At 39.2% G+C, this 19,626-nt stretch overlaps 1 protein-coding gene and 5 non-coding genes across 6 annotated transcripts; 2 read left to right on the forward strand and 4 right to left on the reverse strand.

Annotated features, from left to right (window-relative positions):
• The first annotated feature begins 1,359 nt into the window (after window positions 1-1,359).
• On the forward strand, window positions 1,360-5,493 carry LOC148680283 (uncharacterized). The gene is made up of 3 exons (XM_088650833.1): window positions 1,360-1,399; window positions 1,872-2,019; window positions 3,097-5,493. The coding sequence occupies exons 2-3, from the start codon at window positions 1,935-1,937 to the stop codon at window positions 3,339-3,341; spliced, it is 330 nt and encodes a 109-aa protein (XP_088506959.1). The 5' UTR covers window positions 1,360-1,399; window positions 1,872-1,934; the 3' UTR covers window positions 3,342-5,493.
• A 7,204-nt stretch (window positions 5,494-12,697) lies between these two features.
• Window positions 12,698-12,770, reverse strand: trnak-uuu (transfer RNA lysine (anticodon UUU)). The gene has a single exon. It is a non-coding gene; the product is annotated as a tRNA-Lys (tRNA).
• A 501-nt stretch (window positions 12,771-13,271) lies between these two features.
• trnah-gug (transfer RNA histidin (anticodon GUG)) lies at window positions 13,272-13,343 on the reverse strand. The gene has a single exon. It is a non-coding gene; the product is annotated as a tRNA-His (tRNA).
• Window positions 13,344-13,498: 155 nt separating this feature from the next.
• trnas-uga (transfer RNA serine (anticodon UGA)) lies at window positions 13,499-13,580 on the reverse strand. The gene has a single exon. It is a non-coding gene; the product is annotated as a tRNA-Ser (tRNA).
• A 628-nt stretch (window positions 13,581-14,208) lies between these two features.
• On the reverse strand, window positions 14,209-14,290 carry trnas-uga (transfer RNA serine (anticodon UGA)). The gene has a single exon. It is a non-coding gene; the product is annotated as a tRNA-Ser (tRNA).
• A 2,774-nt stretch (window positions 14,291-17,064) lies between these two features.
• Window positions 17,065-17,136, forward strand: trnae-uuc (transfer RNA glutamic acid (anticodon UUC)). Its single transcript has one exon. It is a non-coding gene; the product is annotated as a tRNA-Glu (tRNA).
• The last annotated feature ends 2,490 nt before the right edge of the window (window positions 17,137-19,626 follow it).

Genomic DNA, 19,626 nt, shown 5'->3' on the forward strand with positions numbered 1-19,626 from the left:
ACTTAATTTTATGCATCCAATTCCTACCACACAAATTAGGTCCGTTACCTTCAACCACAAGCAAGGCCAACTCGTTTATTTGGTGTTCATACTGAACAGTGGCTCTGAATTGTCCCAGAACTTTAATGCTTTCACCAGTATAAGTTTTTAACTTTACTTCAGCTCTTTCCAGTGGTACATTAGCAAATGACTGTTTGTATGTTTGGTGGGAAATTATACTCACAGCAGCTCCTGTATCAACTTCCATCAGTACATCTTGCTGATTCACAGTAAAATTCACTTTAAACTTCTGTTTTTCCGAATCACTCAACAGAGAAAACATTTCCAATTCTGGCTCTTCGGCATCCATATAAGCCGTCACGTTGCTCTTTCTCTCATGCTTACTTTTATTCGGGTAAGGCTTTTCTTTTTCTCTACACGCTTTCTTTAAATGACCAAATTTTCCGCACTGATGGCATTTAGAATTCTTAAAATAGCATTCATGTGCCTTATGATTGCTACCTTTACATCGATAACATGCATACCTCTGGTGATGCGTAGTTTTCACTTTATGCACAGCCGCCGCATCCTCTGCTTTCCTCAGCTGTTGCGTATCCCGATCAGCTGTTTCCATACTGAGAGCAATTTCAAATGCTCGTGCAAACGTGAGCGCATCCTCTGAAAGCAATCTTCGTTGGCATGCTTCGCTTTGTATTCCGCTAACAAAGCGATCACGTAACGCTTCATCCAAACTTGCACCAAAATCACATTTTGACGCACATTGTTTGAGTTCGGCAACATACTGGGACACAGTTTCATGAGGCTTTTGTATGCAGTGCTGAAATCGGAAGCGCTCAGCTATTATTAGCGGTTTGGGTTCAAAGTGTGCTTGCAGGATCCCGACAATTTCTCTAAATGTCTTATCCTTCGGCTTTAAAGGTTGAACCAAGTTTCGCAATAGCCCATAAGTGGAAGCACCAACAGCACTTAGTAATGTCGCCACTTGCTTTGTATCATCCACATCATTAGCAATCATGAATAACTCCACTCGCTCAATATATGCTGACCAGGACTCATTTTCTGGTTTATACTCATCTAATCTTCCGATTTGGGCCTTATCCACACAATTTTCCTCGTCGCCAGTTTGTTATATATTTACGAGGCAAACACACAGAGATGCCATCAAGCGTGCTTTACTTAGATATAAACAACGTCATCACAACAATACATCACATGGCTTAAATAGTTGTCAAGAACCAATCAATAGCGAGACCAACACCCAGATCATTACACACACACATTATCCCAATACACCACATGGCCCAAAAAAAAATACTGAACAAAAAAGACTTTTATTTTGGCGTGGTGTGTGACGTCATTAGGCTGCGCCGCTTCCGCGCTGCAGTTCAACTGGAGGAAGGTTTGTTTCACAACTTTACACAAATATAAACCGATTGATTAAAGTTTCAGGTTTTTCTTCCAATATGACATACCTGCTGTTGACTATAATTTTAATTCTTTATACAACGAAGTACTATTTTAATAACAGTAATCGAGGGCTATTGTTTGAACAACAGAAATGTGTTTTAATGAAGGTTTTATTTATTTACTAGTATAATGTCATTCTAATATAAGTATACAATATTATATATATATATATATATATATATATATATATATATATATATATATATATATATATATATATATATATATATATATAAATAAATGGAGAACTAGTTTTTATCAGGTCATTTGTTTGTGGATATTGTTTCTTGCTCAGACTTACCTGATTTATTTTTGTCAATCACTCTCATATAAAGAAACTGTTGAAGCAAGTGTTGAAGAGAAGTTATTTTGTTTCTGTTCATTGTTTTGTTCATTTTAAACAGAATAAAGTGTCCAAACACAGAGAAAAACTCCTGCTGAAGCAACATCTCCACACTGTTATAAAGATGGCGTTTATTAAAGAGGAGAGTGAAGATGTGAAGATTGAAGAAACAATCACAGTCAAACAGGAAGATCTGCAGGAACAAACGGGTAATTTTCATTCTCAAAACCAACTCAGTCATTTGATCCTCATTCAGATACATTTTAATAATAAGAATACTAAATTAAATCTATCTTGCAGCCCTGAGTGTGCTGCCTAGTTCTCTTAAATGCACATAAGCACTTATTGAAAGACAGGAATGAGTTTCTTTTGTTACTTGTTCTCAGGTCTTTTGTCATTATTTTATGTATTATTAGTCTCCCATTTTCTCTACCTTCTTAAGGTTGTTGCTTTTTTTGTTCTCCTACTGTTTGTAAGGTGTCCTTGAGCACTAAAAACGTCCTTGAGCACTAATGTCATTTTAAAATTATTATTGAACGAATCCTTATATTTGCGCGTCACACTCACTATACAAATTTATCAGGTCTTTGATAAAATGAAAATGGAAAGGATTGGAAGGAAATTTGCTGTGCTCTATCATTGATAGGGAAAAGGAAACTCTTTGCTAGATTGACTTTGTATCCAGAAGCATTTCCAAATTCTGAAATTATTGTAAAAACTTTTGTAATACATGTATCTGGATTCGACAGAAAAAGAAGATCATCCGCATATTATTATTAATATAGTCAGTCGTCGACTGAGGTGGGCCGGTCTAAGGCTTGAAATTCCAGAGCTAAAAAGGAGTCCCACTCCGGTCCTGTTCCCTGTCTGCTTTACACATTTTAGAAAAACATTTTGTTGTAATTATGAATATATACAAATAAAAATTCCATTTACAGCTTTCAAATCTGTCTTATTAATATGACCAAAATTACTTTTATGATCAATTATGTAAGAAAGTATGAAAACTGGACTGACACGGTTTCAATTTACTATAACTTCTATGTTAAGTGGCTTTGACACAATTTACATTGTAAAAACACTAGATAAATAAAGATGAATTGAATTGAATCTGCTTAAATGTGTACACGTTAATGGACCAAACACAATATGATCTGATTTATTTTACATTTACCATGCATCAAAATTGCAGTGTGTGTAGCCAATATTTCCAGTGTCTTTTCACTTTTCAGCTTTTGATGAGAGTTTTTAAGACTTAATGAAAACTAATGTTTTATCTATTTCAGACCTAATTGAAGAGAATGAGGGGAGTAAAGAGGAGGAACATCATGTTAAAATTGAGGGAAAAACTCATTTACAGACTGATGGTATTTTGAAAAGGGGAGACAAAAATAGTTTCACCTGCACTCAGTGTGGAAAGAGTTATGGAAGTAAAGACTATCTTAAGATTCACATGAGGATCCACACTGGAGAGAAACTATTCACATGCCCTCAGTGTGGGAAGAGTTTTGGAAGAAAAAGGGAACTTTAGATTCACAGGAGGATCCACACTGGAGAAAAACCATACACATGCACTCGGTGTGGGAAGAGTTTTAGCCAATCATCAAACTTAAATCAACACATGAGGATCCACACTGGAGAGAAACCATTCACATGCACTCAGTGTGGAAAGAGTTTCAGCCGATCATCATCCCTTAATGAACACATGATGATTCATACCGGAGAGAAACCATTCACATGCACTCAGTGTGGGAAGAGTTTTGGAAGAAATTTCGATCTTAAGATTCACATGATGATTCACACTGGAGAGAACCCATTCAGATGCACGCATTGTGGGAAGAGTTTTAGCCAATCATCATATCTTAATCAACACATGAGGATCCACACTAGAGAGAACCCATTCACATGCACTCAGTGTGGTAAGAGTTTCCACCGATCATCATCCCTTAATAATCACAAGACGATCCACACTAGAGAGAAACCCTTTACTTGCACCCAGTGTGGAAAGACCTTTAACTACTCATCACACCTTTTTGAACACATGCGGATCCACACTGGAGAGAAACCATTTACATGCACTCAGTGTGGGAAGAATTTTAACCAATCATCAAACCTTAATCGACACATGAGGATCCACACTAGAGAGAAACCATTCACATGCACTCAGTGTGGGAAGAGTTTCATCTGCTCATCATCCCTTAATCTACACATTATGAGCCACACTGGAGAGAAACTTGCACTTAAGCAGCGGTCACAATGGACTTTTTTCCCCATGGATTTCCATTCATACGCACGGGAATGTGTCAGACCGGAAACCAAGTTTGTGTGTCAAGTTTCGCAGTTCACTGCATTGCAAAGTTCAAGCTTGGTGAACTCTGACCTGCAAAATCGCATCACTTGACTGTGTGAGACCAATCAAAGATCAAAACATGACCTTTCTGGACAGAAATGTAAAATATGGACCAATAGCTCGCTTTTTATGTCTAATAATCTTGTTTAATCCCGCCGCTTTTCACAGCGCCAAACAACAGAATTTTGCATGCTCAAACTCTAGTGTGACCGCAGCTGCGGTGTGGGATGAGTTTCAGCAACTCCTCAGACCTTAATAAACACATGAAGACCCACACTGGAGATAAACTATTAAATGCACTCCGTGTGGGAAGAGTTTCAACCGATTAGCAAACCTTAATGAACACATAAAGATCCACACTGGTGTGAAAGAGTATATGTGCTTCAGTGTGAGAAGACTTTTAATTCAAAATTTAAACTGCACCAGACGTTTCACACTGGAGAGACCGTACAAGTGTTCACACTGTGACAAGAGGTTTAATCAGTAACACATCTGAAAACACAAAAGAGGATTCACACTGGAGAGAAACCGTACAGATCTGATGAGTGTCTACAGAATTGGACAAAAGTTGCACACATGAAATGAATGCAGCAAAACATTTTCTCTGTGCATAATGTTTGAAAAGGCTGAGTGACGATATACTGTTTTCCAACACTCCTACATTGCAGTAGGTGGGGTTGTAAATGTGTTGCGCTCCTCGCGTTTACCGCAAACACAATGATGGTGGCTGAGATAGGAACAGTTTCATAAACATCTGACAAACAGCATCTCAGAAGCTTAAAATCTCTCTTTGCAAGTGATTGTACAGGTGCGGATACATCTGTACTCCACTCTCCAGTGTATTCATGTAGCTAGTGTTGTTTTGGATGATGTTCTCTGTCTGACTACCTGAATGAGTAGCATCACTGGAAAGACACAAATAAATAAAGATGTATTGTATTATGAATATTTGATGATTTAGGCAGAGCGACAGGTATTAAGTTTTACAATATTAATACACTTTGATGATCCCAAGACTCCAGATTGGAGTATGTGGTAAATCCTGATTGGATGCCTGCGTTACTCATCAATGGGTATATAAAAGTTGTTGTGCTAGGCTGCTAGCTAATCCAGGACGCTGTGGCTACTCAGGAGTCCTCCTGTCAAGACCTGCCATCTCATTAAATCTTTAACCTTAAAATTTTGTTTTGCATTGCTTGTATCATGTAGCTAAACTGTTGTTGTGATTATATCCTAAGTTCTTTATCTTCATTATTATCCCTAGACATTTGCTGGTTGCTTTGATTGATGGTTTTATGAGTTACATTTTATAATAAATAATTTGCATTCAGGCTATTTTGTTGGCTCATCTCTCTTTTATGCTGCAACTCAAACAAGCAGATCATAACACTTTGTGAAATGTGTCCGGTTGTATTTAAGATCTTGTCCTTTCAGTCATGACCATAGGTGAGAGTAGGAACCTTGATTGAGCGGTAAATTGAAAAAATTGCCTTTCATCTCAGCTCGTTCACCACAACAGACAATCACATCAACTGCATTACTGCTGCCACTGCACTGATCCATCTTTTAATCTCACATTCCATTCCTCATGAAAAAAACGCAGATACTTAAGCTACATTTGAGTTAAGGACTTTCCTTCAAATTGGAGATGGCCACCTTTTTCCAGTCGAGCACCATGGTCTCTGACATAGAGGTGCTGTTTCTTTCCCTGCCATGTCACACTCAGCAGTAAACAGCAGTGGTGGGAGTAACGAATTACAACTACTCATGTTACTGTAATTAAGTACATTTTTGGGGTAATTGTACTTCCATGGGTAGAATTTTAAGCCTTTACTTTTACTTGTACATGAGTACAAATTAAGCTGAGTAATCTACTTCGTTACTTTTAAAATCACAATTCGTTACAGAGTACTGTAAATAAATTAATATTTCAAGCACGCACTGACCAGCATTTCGGTAGCCAATAAAAAAGTTCATCTTAATGGACCAATGAAAAGCCTGGTATATTATTTGAACCGAAAAACAAGTTCAGGCTACTGCAGATTTACGTGAGCTGACCGTCATCATCATACAGTCACAAAGTTATCAATTGACATATGGAGATTTAAGACAGAAGAAATGAGGAAGAAAAAGCAGAGGATGAATGCCCATGGCCACACCCGGAGGAGCTGTTCACCTACAGGTACATAGGGAAGAAAGGGGACAGCTGTGCTGATGCAGTGTGAATAGCTATGTTATCATCTAAAATGCTAATTAAATGTTTGCCCAAAACTAGAATATTGCATAAAAGACTATGCAAATAAAGCAGCGTTTCCATCCAACAAGTCAAAGAGAACAAAATCCACCTTCTGATTAACTGGAGACAAACATCAAAAGTAAAAACAGAATATGCATCGGTGGGAGCAGCTGCAGGAATATATTATCTTTATTTAATAAATGACTTGCGCCTCAGAAGGCAATCCTGACACGCAGTGAATGCGCACTGGTGTTTGAAGGCGCGAGACACGGAGTGCAAACACTCTTGACAATATTGGAGGTCATTAAAATATTAATATAATAACAATACTGAAATGGTTGAGGCGGTTTAAAATGACCAAAACAACACTTTAGATGTTTTACAATGTGCTTAGCCTGCTGTTTTGTTCATTCACACACATTTTCCAATAATATGCGCATTATAGAGTTTCCATCAACCGTTTTTATGTGCATATCCAAAAAGCGCATACAATAAGTGGATGAAACCTGCACTCTGCTGTGCCATCTGGCTTACACAGGGTTTCCGTGGGGTCTTAAAAGGTCTAAAATATAAACATCTAAATTTTAGGCCTTAAAAAGCCTTAAATGCTGTTCTAGGTCTTAAATATGTTTGCACAGGTCTTATTTTCCGATGTACATGTAACGCTACTCCTAATGCTCATTTAAATAATTTTTTGTTGTTGCTTGGTTTCGTGGTGGTGTAGTTCTTTATTTCACTAGTCCTAATGTAATTTGCGGTATTAAAACTACAAATAAGACCAGCATGCAATAGCTCAGTGCACGCGGTATATGTGACGTCATTGCCGTGTTTGCGGAGGTTCATTTTGGAAGCGCACGACATGTTTTTGGGTGAAGAGTTCATGCGGCGCCACATTTGATTTGAGTTGAATATGTCACTTTGAAGGGATTTTGTCTGAAACAGTACGACTGTACAGACATCTTAACGATCCGACCATGCATAATCACCATAGAGATAACCTGACCAATATTTCTTGGATAGAAATAGTAACAGCCGTGGAAAGGAAGTGTTTTGTTAAAAAGTTTGGAAAAACCTGGGGGATAAGTTTGTTACAACAAAAAAAGAGGCCATGGCAAAAGTGGAGACCCAGGTGGTTTTAATATTACAGAATATGTTTTTCCACCATTTGTAGGTTTTACACTGATGTATATTTTTTAAGTTAAAACAATGTAACAAAAATTAAGTAACCAATTAAGTCTTTGATAACTGGAAAAGAATATATGAACCTATCGGCTTACAGTAAACTGATGCCCAATTTCTAGGCTTTATTGGTGATGATGGACAGGATTGTTGGAACATTATTGCCTTTTCAGCTCATAAGTAGAGGACAGAAACTAGCCAGACAATAATGTGTCAATTGTTGAGTGGGCAAAATAATTAAAAGTTTCTTTTGCTATTATTCTTGCCAGAATAAAAAATATAATTGTAGAGTAACCCATGTTCTGTTGTCACTGATATTTAACTTTAATAGGTAGAACTGTCTGAGATATAAACAAAAGTGAGTGATGCATCACAGTTTGATTTAAAAAATCTTGAATAGTTATAAAACTTTATAATCATTCATTAATTTTCTTTTTGGCTTAGCTCCTTTATTAATTTGGGGTCACCACAGCGGAATGAACCGCCAATTCATCCAGCATATGTTTTACACAGCGGATGCCCTTCCAGCTGCAACCCGTTCTCATTTACAACAACAGACAATTTAGCTTACCTAATTCACCTAAAATGCATGTGAGCACGAACATGCAAACTCCATAAAGAAATTCCAACTGACCCAGCCGAGGCTCGAACCAGTGACCTTTTTGCCTTGAGTTGAGAGCGCTACCCACTGCGCCACCCCTTCACCCAACTTTGTAATCATAATAAATTATAAAAGTAATAAAAAATTATAATTTTAAAAATCTTGAACAATATTAATGATATAGTTCCGGAAACCTTCTACTTCTCTGTTCATCCATCTGACTTTATGGTGGGTTTCTTTTGACTGGCCCCTCATGTTTTAAAGAATATCACAATGACGAACGCGTCAAGTATTAAAGCCTCGTCCATTTCGTGAGGTGCGCGCACAGTCAGCGGAGGGGTGCAATGTGGAGCCAGGCGAAAGTATAAATCAGCCTCAAAAAGTTTGTTTCTTTGTTTTTTTGTTTTTTTTTTGTTCCTGCACTTCAATGGTGCATCTAAGCTGTCTTCAGTACTGTTCAATGTAAATAATTTTATTTAAAAAAAAATTTGTGTTTTTGCATTTTCTCTTGCGTGCTTTTGATATTGCAATATAGGTCTTAAATTTAATACTTTATGGTCTTAAAGAGGTCTTAAGAAGTCTTAAATTTGACATTATGATATCTGCAGAAACCCTGCTACAAGACTTCAGTCTATAATCTGAAAAAAAAACACATTATGGTAAGAAGACAAATAACTTAATTTGTGTGATATTTAATTTATTAATAATATGTTTAGGCACTTGGCAGTGTTGTTCTGTGGTTTCTGACGGTTCAGTTCACGAATTAGGTAATTAACAAAGTTTCTCCATAATTTGCAAGTGTTTTTTTTTATTTATATCATCATCTATTGATCGTACAGATAAAAGAGGCATCATTTGAAATGATAAAAAGTCGTGCATTTGTGCATATTTCTGTTGTCTTTATACTCAAAATAGCAAAACATTGTTTTTGTAAAATAATCATGGTGCGCAGTGGGTATTGCTATCGCCTCAAAGCAAAAAGTTTGTTGGTTCAAGCCCTGGCTGAGTCAGTTGGTGTTTCTGTGTGGAGCTTCCATGTTCTCCCCATGTTGGCGTGGGTTTCCTCTATAGGTGCTCTATAATTATAATCTATAATTAATGCTGTTTACACAGTTTTAAAAGTGTTTATAGCATCTTTAAATGTGTTATGTAAAATGTGTTTTACTGCCTGGATCTTGTCTGACTCTGCATTTATGGATAATTCCACCAATACCGCCAAGCTAAAAAAGTAATTTGTAATTTTGTAATTTGAGTAGTTTTTACAAAGAGTAATTTGTACTTTTACTTGAGTACTTTTTAACCAGTACTTTTACTTGTAATTGAGTACAATTTCAGCAATGTAACAGTACTTGTAATTGAGTACAATTTTTTTGTACTCTTACCACCACTGGTCCTATGTGATCTTCAGCTACTAGATTGCTGGTGATCATGACAATAGCACACACACACACACACACACACGCAAAAGAAAAGCTAAATAACAGTAGCCATCAATGTACACGGTTTACACTCACAGAAACTATGCTCTTTATTATTTTACTTTTTAATGTTTTTTCTGCACTTTAATGCTTGTAATGTTTTATGTAAAGCACTTTGAATTGTTTTGTATCATGAATTGTGCTATACAAATAAATGTGCCTTGCCCTTACATGTTTACCAGGGGACGCAGTGATAGTGTCACCATGCAGAATATGAGGGGTGAAGCGTGCTCAGTTATGTGTGATAGTGCAAGCGTAACAGTACGTTGCACACACAGAACAGGCGGAGATTTCTGGTGGCACCATAATTTTGTTTTTATTGTTGTCACGCTGCGCAATCTGTAATATGAACAAACACAGACATTGAGAAGATACTGTGAACATTGGCTGTTTCTCAATTCCAAGAACGCAGAAAACGGACTTGCGTTCTTGTGGAGACCGGTTTTGCCAGGTGTCCTCTGAAGAACGAATTTAGGAGACCGCGAGGGCAGAGAATGCGTCCTTTGAGAAATGGGATGCTGCGTTCTTCCTGATGGTCATGTGACCTTCACGCGTTTTAAATGGAAATGATTAAAATATTACAGCACTCATACAGCGATTTATTGTTTTTCCCCTTTTCAAAATATATACTTTGCATAAAAACATTATAAATATACTCTGCACAATATAAATAAAACACATTTTAATACGAATTTCAGCAAACAAACATTTTCACCGTTTCATTTTGGGAAACTCCTGAGGTAAATAAATGATATCTCTGAACTTTAATAATAAATCTAAATAAAAATGCTATGCTTCTCACCTCTAGTCACAATGACTTCTGGGACTTCCAGAGCGAGTTCGGTGCTCAAGTCTGCATCAGTGCGTCCTAGATATCAAGAACACATCCAGGAAGTTTCACGCGTCCTCCGTACTTGCGGTCTTGAGTATTGCAACTGAACTTGGGCAGCTGATGATGACGTAGCACGAGAACACGAGGACGTAAGACCGCTGAAGAACGCATATTGAGAAACAGCCAATGTTTCAGTGCTGGCAGTGTGACTTCTTCATGAATGCGTGAGACCTCCTGCGGCTCACATATTGCTCACTAATCGCCCCCTAGCGTCACTCACCAGGACATAGAGATTGAAATGATGGCCATCAACACATTATAACTAACCTGAACTTAATAAAACACTAATAATGAATGATGACTAATCAATGCATAACAGCTATAAAAAAATTAAATGAAACACGGGACTGTCATAACTCTATACTTCTATACGTATCCCAGGAAGGCCAGGAAACCCAGTACCCTGGCCAGCAGCAGCAACCCCATGGCACATGTCCCCTACCACCACACCACAGAGATGGACATGCTTCCACCCAGGTAGTGGAAGACAAAGCCCCCCGCCAGAGCCCCTCATAGCTCCATAGGGCAGGCCCCATCGGGCCGAGAATGCAACTGCCGACAACACCATGCAGCCAGCCGCCTGGGACAGGCAGAGCGTGGAGCCAAGGGCCTTACGGGCCCAAGAGCAGCCCTTCCCCCAGTGCATTTCCAGTTCCAGTTAATGCCACTTTGCTCATAAATATGCCATGTAGGATCCATATTTGTGTTCTCAGTTCAAACCCATGCCCACTTGGCCCATAAATATGCCATGCAGGACCCATATATGCATTCCCAGTTCAAACCCATGCCCACTTGGCCCATACATATGTCATGCAGGACCCATATGTGCATTCCCAGTTCAAACCCATGCCTAGTTGGCCCATGAATATGCCATGTAGGACCCATATTTGTATTCCCAGTTCAAACCCATGCCCACTTGGCCCATAAATATGCCATGCAGGGCCCATATATGCATTCCCAGTTCAAACCCATGCCCAGTTGGCCCAAAATTATGCCATGCAGCACCCATAAATGTGTTCCCAGATCAAACCTATGCCCACTTGGCTCATAAATATGCCATGCAGGACCCATATATGCATTCCCAGTTCAAACCCATGCCCACTTGGCCCATACATATGTCATGCAGGACCCATATGTGCATTCCCAGTTCAAACCCATGCCCAGTTGGCCCATGAATATGCCATGTAGGACCCATATTTGTGTTCCCAGTTCAAACCCATGCCCACTTGGCCCAAAAATATGCCATGCAGGGCCCATATATGCATTCCCAGTTCAAACCCATGCCCAGTTGGCCCAAAATTATGCCATGCAGCACCCATAAATGTGTTCCCAGATCAAACCTATGCCCACTTGGCTCATAAATATGCCATGCAGGACCCATATATGCATTCCCAGTTCAAACCCATGCCGACTTGGCCCATAAATATGCCATGCAGGACGTATATATGCATTCCCAGTTCAAACCCATGCCCCATGCCATAAATATGTCGTGCAGGACCCATATGTGGGTCCCCAGTTCAAACCCATGCTCAGTTGGCCCATGCCTGTCCCTTATGGCGCCCATGTAATTAGCTCATATGGGCTTCCTATGTGGGACTCATTCTAGAAAACCTACATGGGACCTTCTGATTTCACCCAGCCAAGGCCCATGCCCACACAGTTCCCATGGAACCCTTAGTTAGTCCATCTGGGCCCGACATATCGTTGCTGGCTGGGCACCTTCCATTAAATGGCCACAACGCAGAGTACTAACCACTATATGATCACGGCGAGCTACGGGAAAGCCGCTGGACGTTCATTCTCTGTCATATGTCTTTAAAAATGGAAAGCCCCCAGGGCAGCTAGCTGGTATCTGCTGCCGTTTTGCTTTTCCCTTCTAGCACATCCCTTTTCCCAAGAAACAATGGAATTGCAAACAATCAAGGAAGGTCGCAAACTAAGTCCTGCGCATAGCCTGGACATAGTCGGCAGGATTCAAACATGCGCAGGGAGACCCCAATGGATTTCAAGTCCATCACCTTAACCACTTAGCCACGACTAAAAGACTGCAGCCATGTCCTCATTCCCAGTACATGTGTTGTGCATCCAGATATAACTTTCAGCAAGCGATAGCTCAACGGCAAAAGCTGTGGTTCCACAAAAAGTCTTATACGCCCAAACAGGGACTTGAACCCTGGACCCTCAGATTAAAAGTCTGATGCTCTACCGACTGAGCTATCCAGGCTCCATGTCAAGGCTTTACAAGTAGGTAATGTTTATGGTTGTGGTCGGCGCAGACCTTTACGGTACAAAAAGGTTTACCGTGAGGTGGGGTTTAGGCTTATGGTTGGTGTAGATGTTGCTAAAACACAACAGATTACTGTGACGTTGGGTTTATGGTTGTTGTAGGTGTAGACATCAGTACAACACAATAGATAGGACTCCATGTCATGTAGGAGACATTAAATGGATCAATAGCAACTGCAGAAGGTCTCTCTGTTGTTGTGGCTATGAAAGGAGACTTAACAATTGAAAAGATTCCTTCCATGCCTTAGAAGCGTGACTTGATCAATGCTTATCCACACAGCACGCTGGCATCAAAGGTCCCGTTGCTCATATCGAATCCCTAGTCTTCCACACTTTAGTAAACATTCAGGACGTTCCAGTAGCACAGCCTGCACTAAAAGAAGGCTGGAGATTAAGGATGGCGACACAGAGTGCAACGCCAATGTCACCTTGAAAAACCTGCCGTGACCCGGATTCGAACCAGGGTTACTGCGGCCACAACGCAGAGTACTAACCACTATACGATCACAGCGAGCTACGGGAAAGCCACTAGAAGGTCCCCAGGGCAGCTAGCTGGCATCTGCGGCCGTTTTGCCTTTCCTTTGCAGCACATCCCTTTTCCCAAGAAACAATGGAATTGCAAACAATCATGGAAGGTCGCAAAGTAAGTCCTGCACACTGCCTGGACGTAGTCGGCAGGATTCGAACCTGCGCAGGGAGACCCCAATGGATTTCAAGTCCATCGCCTTAACCACTCGGCCACGACTACAAGACTGCCTGTACAGCCAAGTCCTCATGCCCAGTACACATGTTGTGCATCCAGATGAAACTTTCAGCAAGCGATAGCTCAACGGCAAAAGCTGTGGCTCCACGAAAAGTCCCATACGCCCAATCAGGGACTTGAACCCTGGACCCTCTGATTAAAAGTCTGATGCTTTACCGACTGAGTTATCCGGGCTCCAATGCAAGGCTTTACAAGTAGGTAATGTTAATGAATGTGTTCAGCGCAGACCTTTACGGTACACAAAAAGTTTAAAGTGAGGTGGGGTTTAGGCTTATGGTTGGTGTAGATTTTGCTAAAACACAACATATTACTGTGAGGTTGGGTTTATGGTTGTTGTAGGTGTAGACATCAGTACAACACAATAGATAGGACTCCATGTCATGTAGGAGACATTAAATGGATCAATAGCAACTGCAGAACACAGCGAGCTACGGGAAAGCCGCTGGAAGTCATCCTCTGTCATATGTCTTTAAAAATGGAAAGCCCCCAGGGCAGCTAGCTGGTATCTGCTGCCGTTTTGCTTTTCCCTTCTAGCACATCCCTTATCCCAAGAAACAATGGAATTGCAAACAATCATGGAAGGTCGCAAAGTAAGTCCTGCGCACTGCCTGGACGTAGTCGGCAGGATTCAAACCTGCGCAGTGAGACCCCAATGGATTTCAAGTCCATCACCTTAACCACTCGGCCATGACTACAAGACTGTCTACACAGCCATGTCCTCAGCTATAACAGCCATGCATCCAGCTATAACTTTAAGCAAAAGATAGCTCAACGGCAAAAGCTGTGGCTCCACAAAAAGTCTTATACGCCCAAACAGGCACTTGAACCCTGGACCCAATCATGGAAGGTCACAAACTAAGTCCTGCACACTACCTGGATGTAGACGGCAGGATTCGAACCACGAGTTGCTCTATTCTCATCCATTTCCTGTGACACCTTAGTTGTTAACTCAGGCTTTCTCCCGGTCTCTTCTCATCCAATTCTTGTGACCCGTAGTTGTTTACTCAGGCAATTTCCCCTTTCTAACTCTACATAGCACCTTAATTATTTTAATGGTATGCAAGTCTACAAGCAGACCACACACACAACCCAAATATACAGATCAACCTCACACCCCAAAGAGCACAAAATCCACCTCAATATTAAGTAAAATATTATTTACTGTCATCATGACAAAGAGAAAAGAAATCAGTTAATAGAAATAAGTTTTTAAAAGTACTATGCTTAGAAATGTGCTGAAACAATCTCCCCTCCATTAAAAAGAAATTGGGGAAAAAACTAAACAGGGGCGCTAATAATTCAGGGGGGCTAATAATTGTGACTTCAACTGTGTATATATATATATATATATATATATATATATATATATATATATATATATATATATATATATATATATATATATAATGTATATGTATTACATTTTATGTATTACGACAGTTTAAACTATCGCGTATTGCTTCAGATCTTCTGCTATTCAAATATTTTTAGTTGCAGTAATGTTAAATACACTGGTCATTGCAGACGTTGGTCACATAAACAGCAACAAACAAAAATGATACATCTAATTAACACATTATATGTAAAAGAATTAAAGAACTGTGTCGTTTCATGAAAACATATAAATCTGGATCAATTAAATCAGGGATTGTAAATATTGCCTCAGAAATTAACAGTTTGAGTTTGAATAGATCGCCTTAGCCGTCAACAGTTTACTGCTCACTCATAATTCAAGCGATTCACTACAATGGGTGTAACTAAACACCGAATTCAATTTTCAACTATTTAGGGCTAATTTAATACAGAACTTAAATATTAACTCAGAAATTTGAAAGGCTAAACTTACCTGGTTGATCAGACATGAGACGCAAGCAGCAGCTAAAGCAGAGGTCATTAGCGATGCAAAATTCTTCAATGTCATTGGTCAGAATTTACCACATAATGAAGACGACCAAAAATACTTTATTTGATGCATGCACACACACACACAAATATATATATATATATATATATATATATATATATATATATATATATATATATATATATATATATATAATGCTGCAAAATACTGTGAATTAACTACTCTATATTAACTGTAAATTACTTATCTACTAAAAAGAGATACTGTTAATTCATTTATATTTGTTATTAGCAAAACTGAAGAGGCTGATTAAATAAAAGAAAAAATCACAAAAATTATTGTTTCATTAGTATTTTAATTTAATATGTTTATTTATAAAGTACTATATAATGTTTACTGAATTTATTATATCGTAATTTGTATATGTTTATATTATAATCATTGTACTTGAAGAAAAATCATAGGTCAAAAAAACATCCTATACTATTGTGATCTAAAAAAAATATTAATTGACATAATCAAAAATATCTTATGGAAAAAAAAATTCTAATCACAGTCTAATGAATCAAAAAATCAAAATCAGATCCTAAAGACAAAGTGGAAATTCCAGTAAATTAAGTCATATTGCTCCAAAAGATTTTAAAATATAAAGGACAAAGTGAAAATCCTATAAGAAAAATTCTGAATGTCCATTATAATTTTGAAATCCATTGCAGATGCTCATTCTACTATCAGTTATGTTTGAATGTCAAATCTACCCCAATCCTTAACCCAACCTCACAGTTTCCTGCTGTGTTTTATCAACCTCCCAACCTACCCCAACTCTTAACCCAACCTCACAGTAACAAACCTCCATGTGGTTTTCATTGATTCAATGTCTCGTACATGGCACAGAATACAACCTATCGCAGTTTATTAAATTCACACCTACCCCAGCCCTAGGCCCAACCTCACGGTAACCTGTTGTTTTATTCAATTTTACTCCAACCCCAACTCTAAACACAACCTCAGAGTAACCAGTTTTTATTTTTATTTATTTTTATGAATTTCTACTACAGCTACATCAATCGCAAACCCAGTTTACGTGCGGCATAAGTGCCTACCACTTAGAGGTCATCCAGCCAACTTGCAGTGTAATCTCCTCCACTTGTAGGTCTCTGAGCTGCAGCAACACCTAAGGGCTCTGACACACAGACACAAAAAAGAAACCATTGCTTTTAACCTCCTCTTGGAGAGGAGAGAGTCTCCGACCCTGGATCTCAGGTCTTCTATGGAGGAACTGTCAGGAATCCTGTAAGAGCATCCCATCCACACAACCTCTTGCCATAAAAACAAAGCAGAATGTGTGGTGAAGGAACTCCGGGTTGACAGAGCCTTGTCCTTGCTCCAAGCAATGTGCTAACAAGGTGCTGAACAGAGTGACGGTGGCACAAAGGTTAGTGCTTATGACTACGGATCAGAAGGTTCTCGGTTACGGAAACCAAGAAACTGTGTATGAGAGAGTGCGTAAGTGTATGAGTGGCACTTGTGCAAGCGGAGCAGGGCCGTGCCAGCGATCAGAATGAACTGGAGTTTGTGCCAAGACTGGCTTTCCAAAGTGGCAGTTCCCATATGGTCTAGCGGTTAGGATTCCTGGTTTTCACCCAGGCGGCCCGGGTTCGATTCCCGGTGTGTGAAGGCTTGAGTGCTTTTGCTTCTGTCCTTTTTGCCCAGCTGTCGGACTGCAGCTACCTTATAGGATGTGGTTGTGGAAGTAACCTAGAAGCCTTCGATAGCTCAGTTGGTAGAGCGGAGGACTGTAGTTGGGATGTTGGCAATCCTTAGGTCGCTGGTTGACTCCGGCTCGAAGGACATGTTTTGCGCTCAGAGCCGCTTTCTTGCCTTTGCGAAGAGAGCTCAGCACTGCTCGAAGTTCACCATGGAGGTGAAAAGAAGACTCCCGGGCCGCAGCGGTGAGAGCGCCGAATCCTGACCACTTGACCACCAGGGAAGGTCTGGCTAATGGTTGCCCTCAAGTCTAGCTGTGGGCCTCCACCCAGGTGTGCTGCAGCTGCTCCAAAAATAACTCTAACATTTGCAACCTCCTCCTGGAGTAGAGAAAGTCTCAGAGCCTGGATCACAGTTCTTCTTGGGAGGGACTGTCACATGCTCTGTGTAAGAGCATCTTATCGACACCACAACTTGCCATGACAACAAAGCACAGCAAGCGTTGAAGGAACTCTGTTCACCGAGCCGTGTCCTCTTTCCAAGCAGCATGCTAATGAGCACTGCTGACGCAGACTGGGCCAGTGGCGTATACTGCCACCTGTAAGTCGTGGTTTTTCTTGGTTACATCGGCCAATCACGTTCCGGGTTGGAACCAAGATTTTTTTAAATTCTTGGTTACGCTGGCCAATCACGTCCCGAGCTGGAACCAAGATTCACTTTATTCTTGGTTATGGCAGCCAATCATGTTCCGAGTTACAATTAACGCTATGGCCAATCAGAGCCCTTATACCATTCATGATTTGTACTGTAATAACAGATTTTGTTGCAGATTAATTCGGACAGCAATTACAAAGTAAGTATTTTTATAACAAGTTGGTTTAAATAACCATTACAGTAACATTAATTACTACAACACGATTATTAAATGATGGTTATAGATGTTATATAATGTTATTTGGTAAGATTAACGTTAGCCGACCAAGCACACAGTACAGTTTTACTACAAACATTTTAATGCAGTTATTATACATTACAACACTCTATATTATTATTTACTACCATAGTTACAATAATGCCTGTGCATTATTCTAACACATTAATGAATCCCTTCACTAATAATAAATATAAGGCTAATTTCATCAGTCACTGATTATAGACAAACATTATATTAACGCTCACATATCACTACATCACTAATCATAAACTAATCTAATAACGCTCACGCATAATACATCCCTAATCACAAAGCAAAAAACAATATGGATCACACATGATTGCATCACTAATAATAAACCAAGAATAGAATAATGCTCACATTAATTCATCACTAATAATAAAGCTACAATATAAGGGTCACACATTAATACATCACCAATAATAAAAGAATAATATAATAATGCACACGCATTAATTCATCACTAATTATAAACCAGTAACAAAGTTAACATTAATATTCTTCTTTAATTTTCTATTTCACAGGCATAGATTAAATTTAGTGACAGACTAAAATGTAAGTAACTTCAATTTAAAGTAATAGTTTGAATGCACTGCTTTTACATGTAATAGAACAGTAGTTTTCAAAATGTAGAAAATATTTTCTTTTTGAAAATGAAAATATTGTCTTAAAAAATTGACATTACAAAGAGATAGAATTTCACTTATTCGCTGTCTCAACTAGGACAAACATTGTTATTAATGGTATAATTATTTTAATTTCTCACCACCCGTTTACTGCCACAGTATATCTTTCTCCAACTACGGCTGTAAATAGTTGGCTAAAATCTGTTTGTCTGCTGACATTGCTCCAAATATCTTCTTTGTGTTCCTCAAAACAAAGAAATTTAAATGTATTTGGTACAACTTGAGGGTGAGTCAATTTTAATATTTGTGGAACCTATGTATTACTTTAACCAATGTGTTACTAGATGGAACCTCAATTCAGGAGACGGAATGATGGCAGCCTGAATCTGACAGATACAGTGGAGGCAACAAAAGTGAAGGAAGCTAACAAAGGAAAGCCCTACAGAAAATCATTGTCCCCAGAGGCAGTACTGGACAAGGTCAAAAAAAGCTTAAATGAGCACCATGGAGATGTGACTAACAGAAAACATCTGCTGGGTTTCTTTGAAGAGGGCCCCCACAGGAGTAAGTAAAGGCTCCAAAGAACATGCCCACAATAAAGTGAGTTTTATAGAACATATTGAGCTTTTTCCTTCTCGCAGAATTGCCTTTGCCATGAAGGAAGAGCAATATGATGGGAAACCACCTAGCAGTCTGCCACGGCCTAGCACTCCGCCATGACCCAACACACTGCTCCTACCAAGCATTCTGCTCCTACCCAGCACTCTGCCCAGGGTACCCTAGGATCCTCAAAATTAAATGCAAGGTTTTTTAAGATCTTTTCAATAACATTTCAAATGAAATTTAATGCCAACTTTGTACCCATTCTGGCAAAAGTAT

This window comes from Danio rerio, chromosome 4 (genome assembly GCF_052040795.2).
Source record: "Danio rerio strain M-AB ecotype USA chromosome 4, GRCz13ab, whole genome shotgun sequence".
NCBI classification, from domain to species: Eukaryota; Metazoa; Chordata; class Actinopteri; order Cypriniformes; family Danionidae; genus Danio; species Danio rerio.